General features: G+C 41.4%; 1 protein-coding gene across 2 annotated transcripts in view; it reads right to left on the bottom strand.

Moving 5' to 3' along the window:
- RREB1 (ras responsive element binding protein 1) overlaps positions 1–16,877 on the bottom strand; it is a 68,748-nt gene extending 51,871 nt beyond the window's left edge. The window contains exons 1-4 of one of the 2 annotated variants that reach the window (XM_013941827.2): positions 16,762–16,877; positions 15,202–15,404; positions 10,485–10,574; positions 9,060–9,223 (exon numbers count right to left, since the gene is read on the bottom strand). In XM_013941827.2, the coding sequence (XP_013797281.1) occupies positions 9,060–9,223; positions 10,485–10,574; positions 15,202–15,315 (368 nt within the window). In that variant the 5' untranslated portion in view covers positions 15,316–15,404; positions 16,762–16,877. Of the gene's footprint in view, positions 1–9,059; positions 9,224–10,484; positions 10,575–15,201; positions 15,405–16,761 lie in introns of those variants that run through there. The other variant, XM_067290829.1, reaches the window with a different exon arrangement.
- Positions 16,878–18,122: the final 1,245 nt, after the last annotated feature.

Raw genomic sequence — 18,122 nt, 5'->3', positions numbered from 1 at the left:
CATCCCCTATCTGAGCAGCAAAGCACTAGGAAAAGGTTTCACGTCTTGTTACATGTCTGCTTAGTCAAGTGGAGTCGGGGGAAACAGAGTCCCAGCATGACTCGCGCTGCTTTACAGGAATCAACAGAAATCGCTGTGGAATACAGGGAGTTTGGGAACTTCCGCCCTAGAACAAAATTAATTTCAGCACAGTCCATCACAAATATGGATTACCTCACTCTCGTCACCCTCAGTCTGAAGCCAAGAAAGACAACCCATTTAGATAGTTTGATGTTAAAAACGAACCACACAGAAGTTGTTTGCCTCCTCTGTTTTAAGACAGCTTTCCACATGAAGCACTGGAGAGCTGACTCTGAGGACTTTCTAAAAATCACTGAGAGTGTTTAAAAACTTTAGCTAGGAGAGCAGCTTGGAGAAGTCAGAATACCAACAGATGCCCTTGAGGAAGACAAAGCAATATCTGTATAGTTTGTGCTATTTACCAACTGTATAACGGCACTGCCAGTTTACAGCACACATCTTTGCTGAAGCTGCGCATCATGCAAGTTAAGCATCACAGCTCAAAAATCGGAGTGAAAGGCCCTGGCTAAGCCCAAATGTCAAGATCCCTCCCACCCACCCCACCTTTTTTCTTTTTTTTTTTTTTCTTTTGAAGCCAGAAAAAGTTTCCCCCAAAACTGAAAACCTACTATTAATGAACAGCCTGTTTAAAAAGATGGGAGAAAAGAAAAACAAGTGCTGACCCTGAGAGGGGGTACGTTCTGCAGTTTGCTGGTTCCAGCATGCTGAACGGGAACAGGTTGAGCAGGTTAGATACTGGGGTGTGGGGGGGAGAGAAAAGGTAAAGCTAGAAGACATACATTAAAGGTGGAATGACAGCAGTCACAAGCACAGTTTGAGATAGGCTTTTTCCTCATTCTCTTTTGGACTTGGTTTTGGAGTCTTTTCAGACAACAGTAAGAACAAACCGAACACGCATTCATTACAGAAGCAATGCAAGTGCTTCTGCTCTGTATGCACAAAGGGCTATGTGGAGATTACCTTAACATACAAACTTTCTCAGCAACCAGCATTTTCTACACAGAATCACCCAGCTGAAGCACAGGTAAGAATATAATCCACCAACTGAAATGCCAGCAATACTACACATCCCATGTTAACCTCCAGAGCTAACATCTCTACGAGAATCACGCAATGTCGTGATTATGGCAAAAGACTAAGAGTACCTCAACTCCCCGCAAAGATAACCTGAATTTTCTAGTGCTTGCTAAGCTAAGGCCTGTATTTATTCTGTAGCTCTTCAAGTTGGGAAGGGGAGGTACATCCCTGAAAACACTAACCCTTTAAAGGAGGTGATGTTCCTGCAAGGGTACTTATGCAGAAAGATCAAGGTCTCACACAGCCATGTGCTCTGCAACTAGAGTCTAATCTGTCAAGTGGCTTGTGCTCATTTGAACTGTGACATGGGTTACAAAGCAGTACTAAGATGCGCTGAATACACTCTGTTACATGGAGATTTATGTTATTGCCCATGAAGAGGGTGGTATTACTCTGCTATGTCAGGCCATCTTCCCCTTGGCACAATTCACACCAGAAACCTAAACTTCCCGAGAGCAGGGCATCCCTTTTATTGTTTCCAAAAAACGAAAAACGTAAAACCCACAGTCTGACAATGTACAAGATGAGGTTTAGGTATTTTTTAAAGCAACACACACAAAATCGAGGCCTCAAAAGTGCACTGAACTCTTTCTTATGTTTAGGTATCGAAGAGCTCTGGAGATGCAAGTATAATGTTGCTCATTGTGTACGCTTCAGTTCTCAAGAACAATGGAGCTAATTAAGGTCAGCATATAAATCTCAGCTCTGCACTTCCTTGCTTCTCTTGATTCTAATCAGACCTCAGCATTAGTGTTTTTGTGTTAACTTCCTTTGCTGGTCTGTGATGATAACTGAAGGGGGATACTGTCCAAGCTACAAGCAGTGCATAACATGCCTGATATTGTGGCATCTCCCTACAGCTCTTATGGCTCACAGGAAGGGGTACTGTGACACAAGAGCTCCTTCTGAGTCTCTTATAGCTCAAGGTATCCATGGAGGGCTTTTTTGGAGCACCCTATTTGTGTCCTGGGAATTAAAAAAAGGGTTGGTATAAAGTCCTTATGAAAGGCGAACAATTTACTCAGCAACAGTGAGACAGACAAAAGTGTCTGTTTGGGATCAGTAAAAATGTTTTCTTTTTCTAATTCTCATCAAAGACCCAGAAGAACAGACTCTAACTGCTATACTGTTGCTGAAAAATGCTGACCTTTTATCTTTTTCAAAACATAGGGGTCCCAGCAGGATACCAACCAGTTACTCTGGGTATATCTGCTACTGGGAGGGAGACAAAAAAATTCTCTCCATCCATTTCCCCAACTTTACAAAATGCAATAGTGAAAATGTAAGAAACAGTTTTTAATTGCAAAGAAAGCCAAAACAGGCATCACATCTCAGTTGTCTCCTGCAACTACAGTTATCTGTTCCCAGAAACAGAATTAGTCCTTTGCGTTAATTATCCCTGCTCAAGAATTAGGGCACTTGCATTTGCTGAAGCTTATCTTTTACTAACAAGCTGAAAGTGGTTAAATCATCCCCATTTATAAGGAATGCATTTGAAAGACTGTAATATGTCCTGCTTCTTCATATTTAAGAGCACTGCCCAACTGCATTGAAATAAGAGCTTCTCAGGAGATGACCAAAGAGACATTTCTATTCTGCAAGACAATAAAAGACGGCCTTTTCACACATGCAAAGCGTCAGTCATTTTCAGTGTGGAAAGTTCCTTGGGTATTTGTTTTTAGCTTCAAGATCTTATATTTTCAGTTTTTCAAAACTGCCCAAGTTTAGTACCAGATTTCCACTTCGGCATCCTTGCAAACATCCAGAAACCAAACCATGTTGCAATAAAGCAGTTGCTCTCCCCTTCTGAAAAAAAAAAGTTCATCGTTGCATTTGGCTATGCTCTGCCTCCAAAAATTCTCATCTCGAGCGAATGCCAGAGTACATGCACTAGACTGCAGAGATCCCATTTGTACTTAGAGGCTGGGCATTGTTACCACACTGCACCCTACAAAGCACAGACAACTTACTGGAAGCGGGCCAAGGAGATAAATAACACAAGAAATTCACAAGTGGAATGCACGGAAAGGATGGCTTTAGCAGGATCTTGAGATCAGTCTGCATAGTGGGTATTTGCAAAGTCACAGGCAGCCTAGATGCATTCCTGCCCATGAAATGCAGATACATGTTAAAGAGTGGGGAAATAATTAAAGCATATGTATGTCAACCCCCAAGCCCTTATGAGCATCCAGCATTCATCTTCCTACAATATGTTACAATCTTCACCAAGTGTATGCTCTCCACCTGCTAGTGAAGATGGTCTGCTGAAACATCAAATGTAGGTTACTCTTCAACAGCACATGCATTTTCTATCTTTCTTAAAAAAAAAAAAAAAAAACCACATTCGGCAACATGTACACACACATATAAAGCATTTTAAAGTCTTAATTTAAATAACAGAACAGCACCATACCCTGATAACAAAAACAGCTGTTCTTCTCTCCACAGCATATTAAAAAAAAAGTTGGGGAAAATTAGCTAACACTGAAAATAAGATTGAGAATGAAAGTGCCTTCTTAATTAAAAGAAGAAATACCTTCTTTGATAGGACCCTTTATAAGCATGCTTCAAAGCATAGCTTCTGCAATCCAGATCTTCCAATTTGAGTTTCAAAGAGTTCTGCATGTGGTTGTTGCATGTGGTGTTTTGCATGTGCCAAAAAAACAAAAAAACAAAAAAACCCCACCCAACCCAAAACTTTGAGACCTATTCCTGAGATAGTATGATAGTATATAAACAGCCTACAATTACACAAGTAGGATGTAAATGAAAACCCATTCTGAAGAATTTTACTGCATATGGGGGAAAGAACTAGGGGAAAAAAAGAAGGTAGAAACCTGTGAGGTTTTGGTTTCATATGAAACACCAGTTAATTTGCATTGTGACACTTATGGACAGCCCAGAAAACACCAGCCATGGACACTGGAACTTAATTTACTGAACTGGGGAAGTTGTGGTTGAAATACATATATTATCCCCTTAATCTTTTCAAACTTGCCACAGAGCCTTTAATAGCCACCCACCGGAAACTGGCAGGAACGTCTCTCACCTCCCTTCTGGCATTTATATCCTATTAACATTTTGAAGTTGCAGGGAGAACATGTCTTTGGCAGTGAAGAAAATGAGATTTTAAAGTCATAGGTACAGACCATCCTTAGTCACAGAAATGGAAAAGGAGCTGCTGGCAAAGTCTCCTACCCTGTAGGAATCTGTTTTGGAGCAAGTGGATGCAGCTCTTTCAGCTGAAGTCTGATACATGTTCTACCAGGGTGAAAGACAGTAAATCAATCTTTTATCTACCTTAAAATCCCTTGCTAAAAATGTACCAACCACCACCAACAAGACCCACAGCAGCACATTAACACCTCTGTCTGCATTTTGGAGAGATGCAGGGGTGGAGGAGATGCAGAAAGAAACTTGCAACTTTCTGTTTGGTGGCAGAGCCCAGACCCAAAAGAGTTCCTCAGAGTTGGCACCATTCATAGCTCAACTCACTAAAGAGCAACAGTGACAGTACAGACAGAAAGTCTTTTGTAATCTTGAATCACTGATTTGAGATACTTCTTTGGAAATTCCCGGTTCTTTCTGTGCTACAGAAAATCCTTTATAGGCACACACCCTCTTTCCATATAGTTTATGTTCCTTCTGGAGATCTGAGAACACTCTAATTTACTGTAATCAAGAGAAAGCTATAGGGTCCATGTCCCTAGAATAAAAGTGTGAGGACTAGTGTGTCCTAAATAGTAGATATTCTTATGTACTGATCATCTTAGTGCTATTCCAATTAGAGGAACTTTGAACTGAATTACTATGATCTAACTCCTTCCTCCAAATTCCTAAAAGCTCACAAGAAAACAAGCTCCCCCCAAACTCCCAAATCAGTCCCCAATACTGGAAGGCCTGTTCTTCCCAGGACTGCTCAAAACAAACAAACAAACAAACAAAAATGTGCCCCCCCCCAAAAAAGGGCAGCATTCTCTCCATTCTCCTCCTCCTGAGCAATTCATATCTCTGATATAGACCCCAGACACTAATGGATCTCTCAACTACTGCATGAGACTGCAAAAACCCTCCTCAAGCAGGAGAAGCAGCACTGATATTGAGGCGGTTAGGTTGGTGGCATACTCAGAAGAATGAGAAAATCAGCTTTCCTTGCTAGACGTTGGGCACTCTCCAGAGACCTTTGCTCCAAAGAGCGACTGCCCCTGCAGGAGGCTCCAAAGCAGAGCTCCATTCCTGAGCAGTCTGGCAACTGGGACAGAGCTCCTGCAAGAGTTTTCTGAGATACGGTTCCCCATTGAACATCCTGGCCAAGAGTCACCCTGGTCCGAAAAGGAAGCAAGTTTTAACCTCTTTTCTGAATGGTGCCACACAAGAGGACCTTCCCTCTCCATCCCTCTGCTTGCTGTGCCCATTCAGCTTGACTTGTTGACAAGGAGCCAAGGAGCACAACAGAGAGAAACAGGACTCTATGTGAGAGGCTATGACTCACTTACAAATGAAGTGTTGCATGTATTGTGAGAGGCAGGAAAGGCAGCATCAATTTATCAGGTAAAGAGTACATGCAACAGTCCAGCACAGCTAGACTAACTCAGGGAAGAGCTAGGCAGAAAATAGTGTTCCCACTCTACAAAATGCCCTGTGATTGCAAAAATATTTTTGCCATTATGTGAAAGACAAGTTCTAGAGGGTTTTATTTCCTCCTCCAATTAAAAAAGTGAGGGAGGAGAAAAAATACTTTCTACGGTGATTATAGGCACTTAGAGAGTATAAAAAAAATGATATTTTCTAACCCAGGAAGTAACCTGAACTTGTCTCCTTCCCTCCTCTCAGCTGAATATCTAATGACTGGGTTGTCATGAGGTGGGAAAATGCATCAGAAATTTCATCCCCTCCTGGAACCGTAATAAGTACTCCTATAGCACAATATTTCCCTTGAAAAAAGTTTCATTGGATATTTTCCCCAGAAGGTCTAATGATAAAAGTCTAGGTTAAAAAAAAAAAAAAAAATCGCACAGTTAAGTGAGAACCAGAATGAGGTGGAGGAAGAGAAAGAGAAGAGGACGTATGTAGCACGTACACATTCTCCCCCCATTCAGATGCTGGCAGATTAATTTCTTCTCACTCCTCTCCTCTGCACTGAATGTCTTTAAGGTAAAGAAAATGATACATTTAAAGAATCTTGCAGGACATCCACAAGACATGTTTATTCTTCAGCAGATCGTTCGCAATGTTATGCTAAACTCACAGCCTCTCCAATCACCCACTCTGTGCAATGCTCCAGGGAGACCACTACCCTGACTACGGGGAGGACATGAGAAGTCTCACTCTTTTCTGGTTTTGGCATGTATCTGTCACTATTTAGATATTTTAGTATAAAAATAGAGGGCAATAAGGAAAAAAATGCGTGCGAGAGCAGAGAAAAATGGACTTGGATTACCATGCCCCTCGGCTACCTGGTGCTGAAGAACAGACATGGTACCACCACAAGTGAGGCTGGCCGGAGCTGCACACAAGGCAGGACCTGGCAAGCAGGTCCTTGCTTTTGGATCCTGGGCAGGAGTAGCTTTGCACCTGAAGTGAAAGGCATTCATCCACAGCACTGGCAGGCCACAGGACCCGATGCTACAGCTAGGTTTGAGGTGTCTACGTAAGAATTTATTTCAGACCATCTTAGACTAGAAATACCTGTTTCTGAAGGAGGTACCCAGTGGGCAGAATGAACATCTTCCTTCCGAGTGTGTCACAGCACCAGATAGAATTTCATTTCACTTTGCATTTATTCTCATCTGCCTACTTGCACATTCATGCTCTGCTTCAACAGCAGGATTCACTTTTATATTTTATTGTAGCAATAGGAAAAGATTATTCATTGCAAAAAAGTGACAGCACAGTCCTGTCAACCACTACCCTCCTTTAGTAAAACCACCCTATTTCAGTAGGCTCAGGATCGTGCCTGTCACAGGTTTGAGGTCACTTGTTTCAGTGCCATCGAGCTCAGTATCAAATTTCTGCAACGTTCCACTAAGGTGCTGCAGTGTGTGTCCACGCAAAGAGGATTTTTAAAGAGCAAATACAAACAAACACCTGTCAGATGGAAAGAACCATATTAGGAATCTTTTCCTTGCATGAACAAAGGTTCTTTTTAATGTGGTCAGTAAATACAGCAGTCCATCCTGATAACTTTGGGCAACAGCTCATCAAAAAAGATTAAAAACAGTCTTGTCATCAGAAGGTTCTCATCTGTATTTATTTCTTTTGGACAAGTCACTCACTCTGCTAGCAGACCTGCTGCTAAACCACTGTAAGAGCTGCTATATAGGGAAACCCCAAGAAGCAAAGCTACTGCATCAACATCTGACAGGCCTGGTGTCAAGTCTCACAAGTGGCCTCCCTTTCCTGTTCCTGGGAGAGGATGAGGAGATGCGTTGTGAGCAAAGAGCTAAGAAAACAAAAACAAAACAAAACACAGCAACCCTTCGGCAAGCAGCCTGGGCTGAGGAGCTAGACACAAGCGTGTCAGACAACACAAGTGTCCTGACACTGGAATTCTCACCCTCTAATGCTGACAGTGGCATCAGAAACTACCCTGCCTTCGTCACAGCAGATGATACAATGTCTGACCTCCGGTTTGGGAAATGTGTGGCTCGCAACACCTCTGCCTACTGGTCAGATGAGTCAGAGGTGAGATTTATTCAATGCCCAAGGCCAGTACCTCCTCTCAGCATCCTTATGTCTTTCTCACTTTGTTTCTCTCTCCAACTCTCCCCACTTCTAATCAAGTATAGGTTAAATAAAGATATAATTACAAAATTGCTTTCCTCCCATCCCACCTCCATTTTTGGTTGACTGTTTAAATCAGACAACATGATGCAAAAAAAAAAAAAAAAAAAGGTAGAGCAGCAAGCAGCTACTGACTTCTTTGTGCAGGATTAGGTCATCTTTAGTGTCACTGAAAATCACTCCTTTTATTCCACCTATAGACTATGGGAAAATGGCCAGTAATAATCAAGGAAATAAGATCTCTTTCCTCCCACACAGAACCGGTCTGTAACCATCACTCTTGTCATTTTGCTTATAAGCCATCTTCCTTTCCCCCACCTGTCTTGCACTCTGTTTGTAGGCTGTAAACGCTTTGATATGGGGACTAACACTATGTGGGAATTCACAAAGTCTTAATCAGCTCTGAGGCACTCCACCCATGCAAATAAATGAATACAGAATTGGGGGATGAGAGAGGGGAAGGAACATACATGTGATTTAACATTTTGTTTCCCCAGTTGACAACTGCAAGTATTGTTACATCCCTATGAAAGAAACTACATGAAGTATGTTTGACAACTTTGGTTACAGAGAATTTCCTGGATCTGTGATGTGGTAAGTTGTCTACAGTGCAGGCAAGTATTAACGTATGTGTTTAAAAAACATCCATTATTCTGAAGAGGCATCTTCATGATGGCACTTGGATATCTAACTGCTTAGCACCCACCAACAACATGGATGTCTCAATACAATAATTTGCACCTGCTACTCCAGAGCTACAAAAGTAGAAGATCCTTTACAGCCTGGCTATATATTTTTATCCTTTGAGAAAAATCTATCCTGTTTGCCTCCCAAAAAAACCCCCAAACCCAAAAAAGCAATACTTCTGAATATCCGTAACAACTCTTGATGATCTCTGAAATAATCTAAAAGACCTCTCTCAGTTCTGACTTGCTCCCACAGCTTAAGCATCTCAGTAGTTGTGGAGTCCTTGGGTGTCATGCCATAGTTGTAGATCATAAACAGTCCATATTTTTGGCCCAAGGGTCTTTACTCAACTTAACAGTCCTTCCAAAGAAGCAAAATAGCCCCCTATCCTGTAGTCCTTTCCAAACTAATGGGTCATGATCAGCACTCACCTGTGCATGTTTCCATTGGTGGTGAAGGACTGTCCACATACTGAACATTTATAAGGCCTTTCACCTGAGTGCACCAGCATGTGGCGATCAAGGGAGCTCGCTGAGCTCAGAGACTTTCCACAGATGCTGCAGGAATGGTCTGTCCCTCCAGTGTCAGTGTTATGCTAGAGAAAGCAATGATTTTTTTTTTCACTGAATGCCCCTTCTGAAGTGCCAGTAAAATATTAGAGAGAACAACTTAAAAGCAGCTTTAAAGACCCACTTGTCACAATACCCCATATGAGGTGTGCCCTGTATATACCTCTCCTCCCAAGCCCTCCCACTTCAACTCCTCCCCCACCCTTTTAACTCCTTAATGCAACATCACAGGTAGCTGCTGCACGCAGCCTGAAATGCCCACCACATCCACCATTTCTGCTGGATGTGCATCAGGAAAGGATGGATGGAGATCCAGCAGCAGCCCATCAGACAAATGGGTGCCTTGGGATACCCTTAAGCTACACAGGGTTTGTGATCACATGAGTATGAAGGGAAAAACAGAAAGAGGATGTAATTTATGAACTTTATGACAGAGGTAAGACACTTAAAATATATCCTCTGCAAAGGTATTAATTTCAAAGTGACTGTGTAATAAGAAAACAGAAGTAAAGTGCTTCTGTATACATATGCAGACTCCTGTGCCATAAGAATGCATCACAGGGAACCATGCATCACAGTAACCATTAGCTACTGTGCTATATGCACCACTCTTTCTTACATGCGTGCAAAGACTTGAAGATTTCTTCACATACCAAAAAAATCCCCAGGAGAATCAAAAAGAATTAAATCATAATTATAGTACAGAAGGGAAAACTGAAGTACTAAGCATCAAGTGGACTCACAGTGGTGAACCACAACCTTAGTATCCAGTGCAGGACTCTCTGACATAGATAAGGCCAAAGTTCCTCCATAAAGTACATACATATTTGAAGAGGAGAAAGGGAAGGCCTGTAGCTGACTAAAAAGGGCATCATTCATTAAAAATAAATAAATAACTGTATTTTTAAATTTTGCCTTCCAAAACTGCTGCAAAATTGCAAAGGACTTCCTGCTTCTTAATTTGCATGAACACTAAAGGGAACTGTACTCAAACAGGATAACAAAACAGGACATATGCCTCGTGATGGAAGGGGTTTTCTGGATCCTTGGGATACCTTAAGCTATGCAGAGCAGGACACACTTCCTTGTTTGAGCCACTCCTGGGAAACAGAAGGGTAGGGGGAGGGAGATAACCCAACTTTTATTTTAGCCTTCTTCATCTACTGAAAGCAAAACAATTGAAAAAGGCATAATGAAACCTTTCTGGTTTGTACATGGAATTGGTTTTTGCTATAAGAAAATGCACTCTTAATAAAAGTAAGAATCAAGAGCCGGTACTTTGCATACCTGACGAATGTGCATAGTTAGCTGGTGCTGTGTAGTGCAAATCTTTTCACACAGAGGACAGGTATAGGAAGACTTCTCTTCTTTTGTTTCCTGTGAACAAAATAAACCAAGCAAAAATCAGAAGGAATACAGCTATAAACGATTTCAAAAGCTACTACTCTGGGGATGGAAAAAAACATAAGCCATCCTACGTACAATAGGGCACTGCTAACAGAACAACTTGCACGTATACATTTATCATCCTGATACATCCCTCAGGGAAGTTTCAGAAACTTCTGAATTTATAAATAGGAGACATTTCAACCACCGCAGAAGTGCAGCAGCTGTTTTAACAGCACACAGATACTCAGCAGTAGCAGTTTAGGACAGGAAGTGAAGGCAATTATTGCGACCAGCTCCAACTGCCAGAAGGAGTTTAGTAGGTGAGCAGAAAGTAATTACCCAGGCTGGAACACCGCCAGAATATGTGGGCAAACCCCACTAATCTCCCCAAAAGATCTTTAATAAGCACAAGTCTTCAGGACTTCAGGTTTTCCACGCTATCTGAAAGGCAGGGCACTAGCCCAATGCCCTTTTGTAGGGGCTGCACGTTCTGCTCCATGGCTGACTCAGAAGGAAGAACTGCATTTACTGAATCACCAGCACTATTTCCCTTAGCATCCTGTTTCTCCTGGAACCATCCCATCCAGGCACACTGGCCAGGTCCAAGCCTTCTTAAGCTTGCAAGATCTGATGAGATCATAGCGAGAAAGAGGTGACGATGCAGGAGTGTACGTGACTCAAAATGAACACATTATGAACCTGATTATTCCCTCCACCCAGGTGAGAATCAGGACTAACCATGGTCCAGTCACGAGTACAAACAATGAAGCTGACTGGAGAACTCAGCCTGATTTAAGTATGCCCTTGAGACACTCAGTAAAACTGCATGAAATAGCACTCTCACAGGAACCAAAGGCATTTTGCTGAAGCATCCACAAGGATGGCTACTGAATGACATTTTCACCATCTCGGCAATAAGCCCACATGTGGCTTCTACACCAAAGTCTGTACACTAAAAGCAAGAAGGTCTGGCACTGAAAATTAAACCTCAATTTTCTGTAGAATGATGCAAATCTTTACCAGCTAGACAGATCCACCACTTGTTATCTGAACTTCTGGTACAAAAGAGAGTACAAAAATCATCTCTGCATGACTGACAGGCAAGTATAATATTCATGCTAAAAGGACTCATTCTACTGAACTTCCTTGCTGACTACTTTAAGTATCATTAGTAAAACCATGAAAACAAGCAAAATAACCCCTAAAGAACTCTTTAGTCAGAAATGGGAGGGAGTTGATGGATATGAGTGTATCCATCCATTTCCTCTTTCCAAACAACTCTTTTCTCCATCACTGTCCCAAAAGTCATCAATTGAGAAGCAACCATTTCCAGATTGTCAGACATAAGCATTTGTGGGAAATTCTGGGAATTACTTACCCAGGTTTCTGTGACAAATTCTCTGGACTTTTAGGAGGAAAGATGCTGACACAGTGTTAGAGAAAGCATTTTGAAGTCTTAAAGAACTTAATGAAGCAATATCTCCTTTTACATCTCTACCTTGGGGGAACCATTGTATAAAGAGAGCTCCCCATTAAAATCTGACATTGTGTTTTCCAAAACAGGATCATGATAATTTTCTATTAATCTCTGTCACTTGTGGATGAACAGCTATTTTCTTGCTTTGCTTCAAGTAAACAAAACCTGTGACCTCATACCTAAAAGTATCAGGACTGCAAATGTTAGGATTCCTCACTCTTTGCTGTTTCTCCCATACATACGTACATTTTTCTAACCATACTTCAGGCCTCTCTATCCTAAAGTTGATCTCACTGTAGGCCACACACAGGCCCAGGCATAATGTACTATTACTCACAAAACATTAGAAAGCAAGTAAGAGAGGCTGCCATTATGAAGTCTGAACACCTCAAGAAAATTAAAACACATTATCCCGGTGGCCCCCCCAACACATTTTTATATACAAACATATAATTCACACACAGACGGACTCCATCCTACCTATACTACTTTATTTTACTATATGCAATCAGTCTGTGGAGTAATGCTCAGCTCCAATTATACTGCAACCCTGTTAAAGTTGGCTCAGGACAAGGAACAAACACACTGCTGTGAGGAAAATCCCTGTAGCTGTGCTGACAGTTTAGATGTGTTTAATCCCCAAGGTATTTCTGTGAAATTATCAACCTACTTTTTTTTTTTTTGCCCCCTTTTGAATGAGTGATACAGTTCTACATGATGCAATTAATTGTTTCAAAGCCTGCTTTCTAGACTGCCTGCTCTTTGAATCAGCAAATTAACAGAAGATAGAGTAATTACTGGTTCACCTTGAAGCAAAGATCAGAAACACACTACAGCTCAGCCAGAGCTGATTAGTATTGAATCTGGGGTTTATTATTAACTAAAACCCAAACTTTCTCCAGTGGTCACACAGGGTACACACTGCATACCGTAACACAGCTCAAGCAAATCAAGGGTAGCTACAACAGGAATTCTGTTGACTGATCCAATCCAGACGAAAAAACATTAGCATCCCTACTGTAAAAGCACCCCCACCAACAAATTTAAAACAGAGCACTAATCCACCCCACTGGAGCCAGGTTGGTAAAAAAGCACTTCCTGAACTGAAAGATAAAATTAGCAGCTAATTTGTTAGCTGCTCTTTCTGTAGTAAGTCAGTCTGGCATGGCTGTTCTGCATTCAACTGATGGCAAGTCATTTTGGAGTTGTGCATTGGGTTTATTTATTTTTCCTCCACCTCAAGAAATGCCTTTGTTTTTTTATTTTCTTCAAGAGCAAGGTAAATGTGAAGTTATAATGGGTGCAGGTTGATGTGAGAACATGCTTATTAGACTGTGGATAGACTAGAGCCAAGATAAAGTCAGCATTATAAAGAGAACCATAGACTTAGGACAAAGGTTCAGGGCAAAACGTTTCACTGCCAACTCATGGGAAACAGCAGTCAGGCCCAGAAAACTAGCTAACTGTTATTATTGTTGTAATTATAATAAAGGGCACATTCTGACCAGAATTAGAGATCTGTATGCTGCTACACACTGAAACAATTCAGTGCTTTCATTCTGCTATGCTGAAAATGAAAATTCACTGTATTAGAGGTTGTTAAACAGACTGATACCCACTTAATATTTCACATCTCACTTCTATTTTCTCAGTAACATAGCCATTTGCCCCCCCTGGCAATAACAATCTTTCAGCCTAGAAACAAATAGGCTATTTACTATGTTTTCAATGTATTTATTTATTTTTACACTGTAAGAATCCCTCTTAATCCTGTCACATTTACTCTCGAGCTTTCTTTGATTCAATGCCCATTGAAATATCAGGTGGAATAAAGGTCAGTAACACTAATAAACTCCCCTGAAGCCAAACCACATGGTGTACCAGTGGACAGCTGTGTAATAGCACTGCCACTGAGACTAGTCTGAACACCAATGCCTGCTTCACACGATGAAATCAAGGAACCAGGGCAACCCCTAACTGGGAGCATTAGCAAATAAACCTTAAAGCCAGGTGCTAGACAATACGATCCAATCCAACAAACCTAGCTGCCAGTATAATGTTCTTCATTTACAAATTCTCTTGTTCATTTACAATTAATAGATTTTAACTCCTTTTAAGCAAAAAATTCAAGACCAGTCATAAGTCAACAGACTTATGATCAGACAACTGGGCAACTACTTTTCATGAGTCATGCTTCTCAGCTTTTCTGGTCCCTGCTACCTCTTGATTCATTTAAAAATTCTCTGTGCTTCTCCACAGGTTCTGAAGTCAAATGCACACAAGAATTTGGGACATTTCTTACTGCTCTGCAGCACCTTCAGTGGTGGGGCTTGTCCCATCAGGAGAGAAACATGGATATAAATAATCACAGCTTTAACTGATATGGTTCTTTCCTTTCACTTCTTTAGAACAATACTGCTATCAACTGGTGCCATCAACTGGTAAATGGAAAAAAACTGATAAAATCTACATATATTTGCACTGCAGGACTTATACAAAGCATTCTGCAATAGCTCTTCATATTTTTATTAACAACAAAGTAAGGGCACCTTACACTGCAAACGTGCGAACTGAGGGACCTTACAGATGTTTCGTTCTAACACCACCTTTAACCTTTAAGCATCTGGACCTTCACCGGGAACAGGCGTGCACTTCAGGAGGGGTCCTGCACAGCGGGCAAGCCAAGCCTCACAGCTCGCTGCCACATGGCCCTGCTCCTACTTATTCAAGCTATTTACTTTTTCCCCTAGGATAGTGAAACGAACTGGCTCTTCAATGGGTTAAGTGAATGCAAGAGCCTGGGTAAAGGACACAGAGGGGAAGAAGAGGCAGTTGTTAGGTGGCTTTGCCACTGCTAGTGGAATCTGTTAGATCAATTTGCCCATTGCATGAAATGGGAGTGTGTGCTCAAACATTTTACATCTGAATCCAAGCATGCTGACCCCTTCCATCTCCAATTTTCTAAAGTTACATTCTGAAGGGCCAACAGAAAACATACGTAAAGGGGCAATGGTGGAGACAGGAAATATCTATTAAGGAAAAAAAAGGCAAAGCAATCAAAGAAACATAATTATGACTTATCTCTTCCCACACAGCTGTTTGACTCCCCTTGGTCCCCCTGTATTCGGGCTTACACACCTGGTTCCTCCTGCCAATCCGATTTGGTGCAGTAGACTTTGAGGGGGATTTGATGTTTTGAGAGTTCCCACCATTTTCAGCAATCTTCCCCACATTCATTACTGCTGACATCATGGCGTCAATGGAGGACAAGTCTGTTCCGTCCAAACTGTTTGGTGAACTTGGGGATACCTTGTAACTGTTTAAGCTTTCCAGCTGCTTCTCTGGAATTAAAAACAAAAACACACATAGGAGTTGCTAGGCCCATCTAAAAAAAAAAAAATACCACAGTATTTTCAGCTGCCTGTAACTCCCAATGCATATCTCAAAGAATTCACGTTCTGCTTGCTAATCAGGAAGTAAAGAAAACAGTCCACAATAATTGGAGTTCTTTTTGTAATAGGAAATATTTATCATTTTCGAATTCATAGGAAAAGGTGTACATTTTTGCTCTGAGGACATTTGTGTTATCTTGTTTTTCAACCTAAATTCAGTAGGGGGCTTACAGTCAGATTTAAAATGGTATAATTTGTGGTACCTTATGATCACAATGAACTCTTAGAGCAGTGCTGCTGAAGGCACACTCTGGCAAGTACAATTATTCAAGCAAGCAGGTGTTTTGAGCAGAACTGTATAATTAATGAACTAGCAATATAGTGCAGGGTACTAGGTTCTCTTTCTAGCATAGCTTAAGCCAGTTCTTTATATGCAATAAGCTAAATCAGAAAAAATCCACCCAAAACAAAAATCAAAAAACCAAAGCACCTCTTTACTGCTGCAACTGACATCTATATAGCTTTTTTTTTCCCCCTACCAACCCGTATCAGTCCCTGGAGTATGTGTTATATCCATGACTAACATTATCCCACTGGTAAAGCTGTTCAGATTCAGACTTCTCCATCACGTTTTATATGTAGCAATGATGCTCTTGTTTCAGACAGTGAATTCCAAGCACTTTGAGTCACAACTGAGAACCCATCTCTGGTAAAGCCCTTCCACATTCCTCTTTAGGGGCTTGAAAGGGAAAAATCCTGTCAAATTAAACACTCCTTTTCCCAAAAAGGAGTCTCTCAAACAAAGAAAACCACTCTGCAAGTTTAAAGCTCTAGCAAAGTCATCACATCGGAGGGACAGCACAGAATCTTAAAATCTCTGTGCAGTGAGAAAGTCACTGTAACACAAGAGGATGTGAGGGTGAACAAGGAGGAACATGTTTGTCTGTGAACATTTGATCTCTGTATAATACTGTCTTTGGAAGATAAGTTTGAGCATTATAAACAGGTGTTTTTTGAGGATAAGTAATGCGGTGCCAAGTTACTGGGAGCCAAGAAAATCTTAGTTTGGAAGCCTGCAGTGGTAGTTGAGTATTTATGTGCCCATGCTTCTGCTCAATATATTTCATACTCTTCACACAGAGAAAGGTTATGGATGGGGAAAGACATGTATGCGCCAGCGCTTCTGCTCAATTTACCTTATACTCTTTACACAGATAAGGACTACAGATGGGGTAAGAAATGTTTCTACAACCCTTAATCAATGCCCTAAATTAGAGAGGAACTCAGTTCTAGTCAAACCAGTTACCTTCATTTTTCTCCCCTGATTGACTGAGGCTCTCTTCTTGCTTGCTGGTCTCCTCACTTAGTGTAGGATGCTTAGTAGCGTCTGGCTCTTCAGCCTCTTCCTCAGCAGCACCCTCGAGCACTGTGTGAGGGGGATGGGAAAAAGAGAAAGGGAATAAGCTTCCCTGGAAGCTGTTTTAGTAAAATAAGACTACAGTCCTTTCATTTGAGGACTCCCCTCCCTGGTACTTAGGTTAGGTCACGGAAGTTCGCAGATAGTTGCCAGCGCAGCCAAGCGCCTGCTCCCATGAGTGGCCTGACACAGAGCTGGGAGATGTCACTGCCCCTGCCAGCGGTGAAACCTGTGCAAACTAAGGTAGGAAGCCTTTGCTCGACTTGGTCTTCACGATTCAGCCAGCAAAAACAGGAGGAGGGAGAGAGCAAGCTAGCATATCACTGACAGTCATGACATTTGGTTGAGAAGTTGGAAGTGTATTCTGCAGCTAGAGAATTTAAGTAATTCAGTTTCATACATTCCCCCCCTTCCCTTCTCAGAGGAGTAACATTTATTCCAATAGATAAATTCACAGTGACCTTTTTCTTCCTTCTAGCAGTGGTGAAATGACTTCTGAAGTTTCTGGGACCATTTGGCACATTCCTCACACCCACTGCCCAACGTTTTTAGATGAGCTGAAGACATAGACAACCATATTTGCTGACAGACTTTTTCCACACCCTTTTCTGAAGCCACAGACTTACAATGCTCTCACTGGGGTTTCAGAAAGGATGCCTGCTCTGGCTGAAGAATGGCAGGGTAGCTAAACACCATTTTAGAGGCAACAATGAATAGCTGACACATAAAAAAGAGGAATCCTCTCCCCACAGCACCCATGCCGATGGCCTGGTTTTCAAAAAAGACCATTTGTAATATTGAAAAATATAGATAGATTTTTAATGGAGAAACACACTTTTATAACCTTATAAGCCAAATTGTTATTTCACTATGGAAATGAACACACTGTGAATGTTTCATCATCTCAGATTTCAAAATTTTGTCCAGCAGACTTAATACAGGTTTTCCTTTTTACAGAAAGCAGTAACCATCAGCCTCAAACTGCAGTTACCTCATCAGGCAGGGTTTCTTCCTTTTTAAAAACATTCTCAAAGATGACATGCAAATCAGTCACATTACACATCTGCCTTTGAACAGCATTTGCAAACAATAAATAACTACAGTACCCAAATTACCAACATTTTACAGTGCACAACAAAAAGCATACAAAGAGAAACAGCCCACTTCTGCTGTCTTCACTTGTGTCAAACAGTTCCTTATTTCACCCAGTGCAAAAAAAGCAGCAGAATCAAGGTTCCTAGGTTCAACCG

This window comes from Apteryx mantelli, chromosome 2 (assembly GCF_036417845.1).
Source record: "Apteryx mantelli isolate bAptMan1 chromosome 2, bAptMan1.hap1, whole genome shotgun sequence".
Taxonomy (NCBI): Eukaryota; Metazoa; Chordata; class Aves; order Apterygiformes; family Apterygidae; genus Apteryx; species Apteryx mantelli.
The sequence above is the reverse complement of the archived record's forward strand: the minus strand, read 5'-3'. Positions and strand labels throughout refer to the sequence as shown.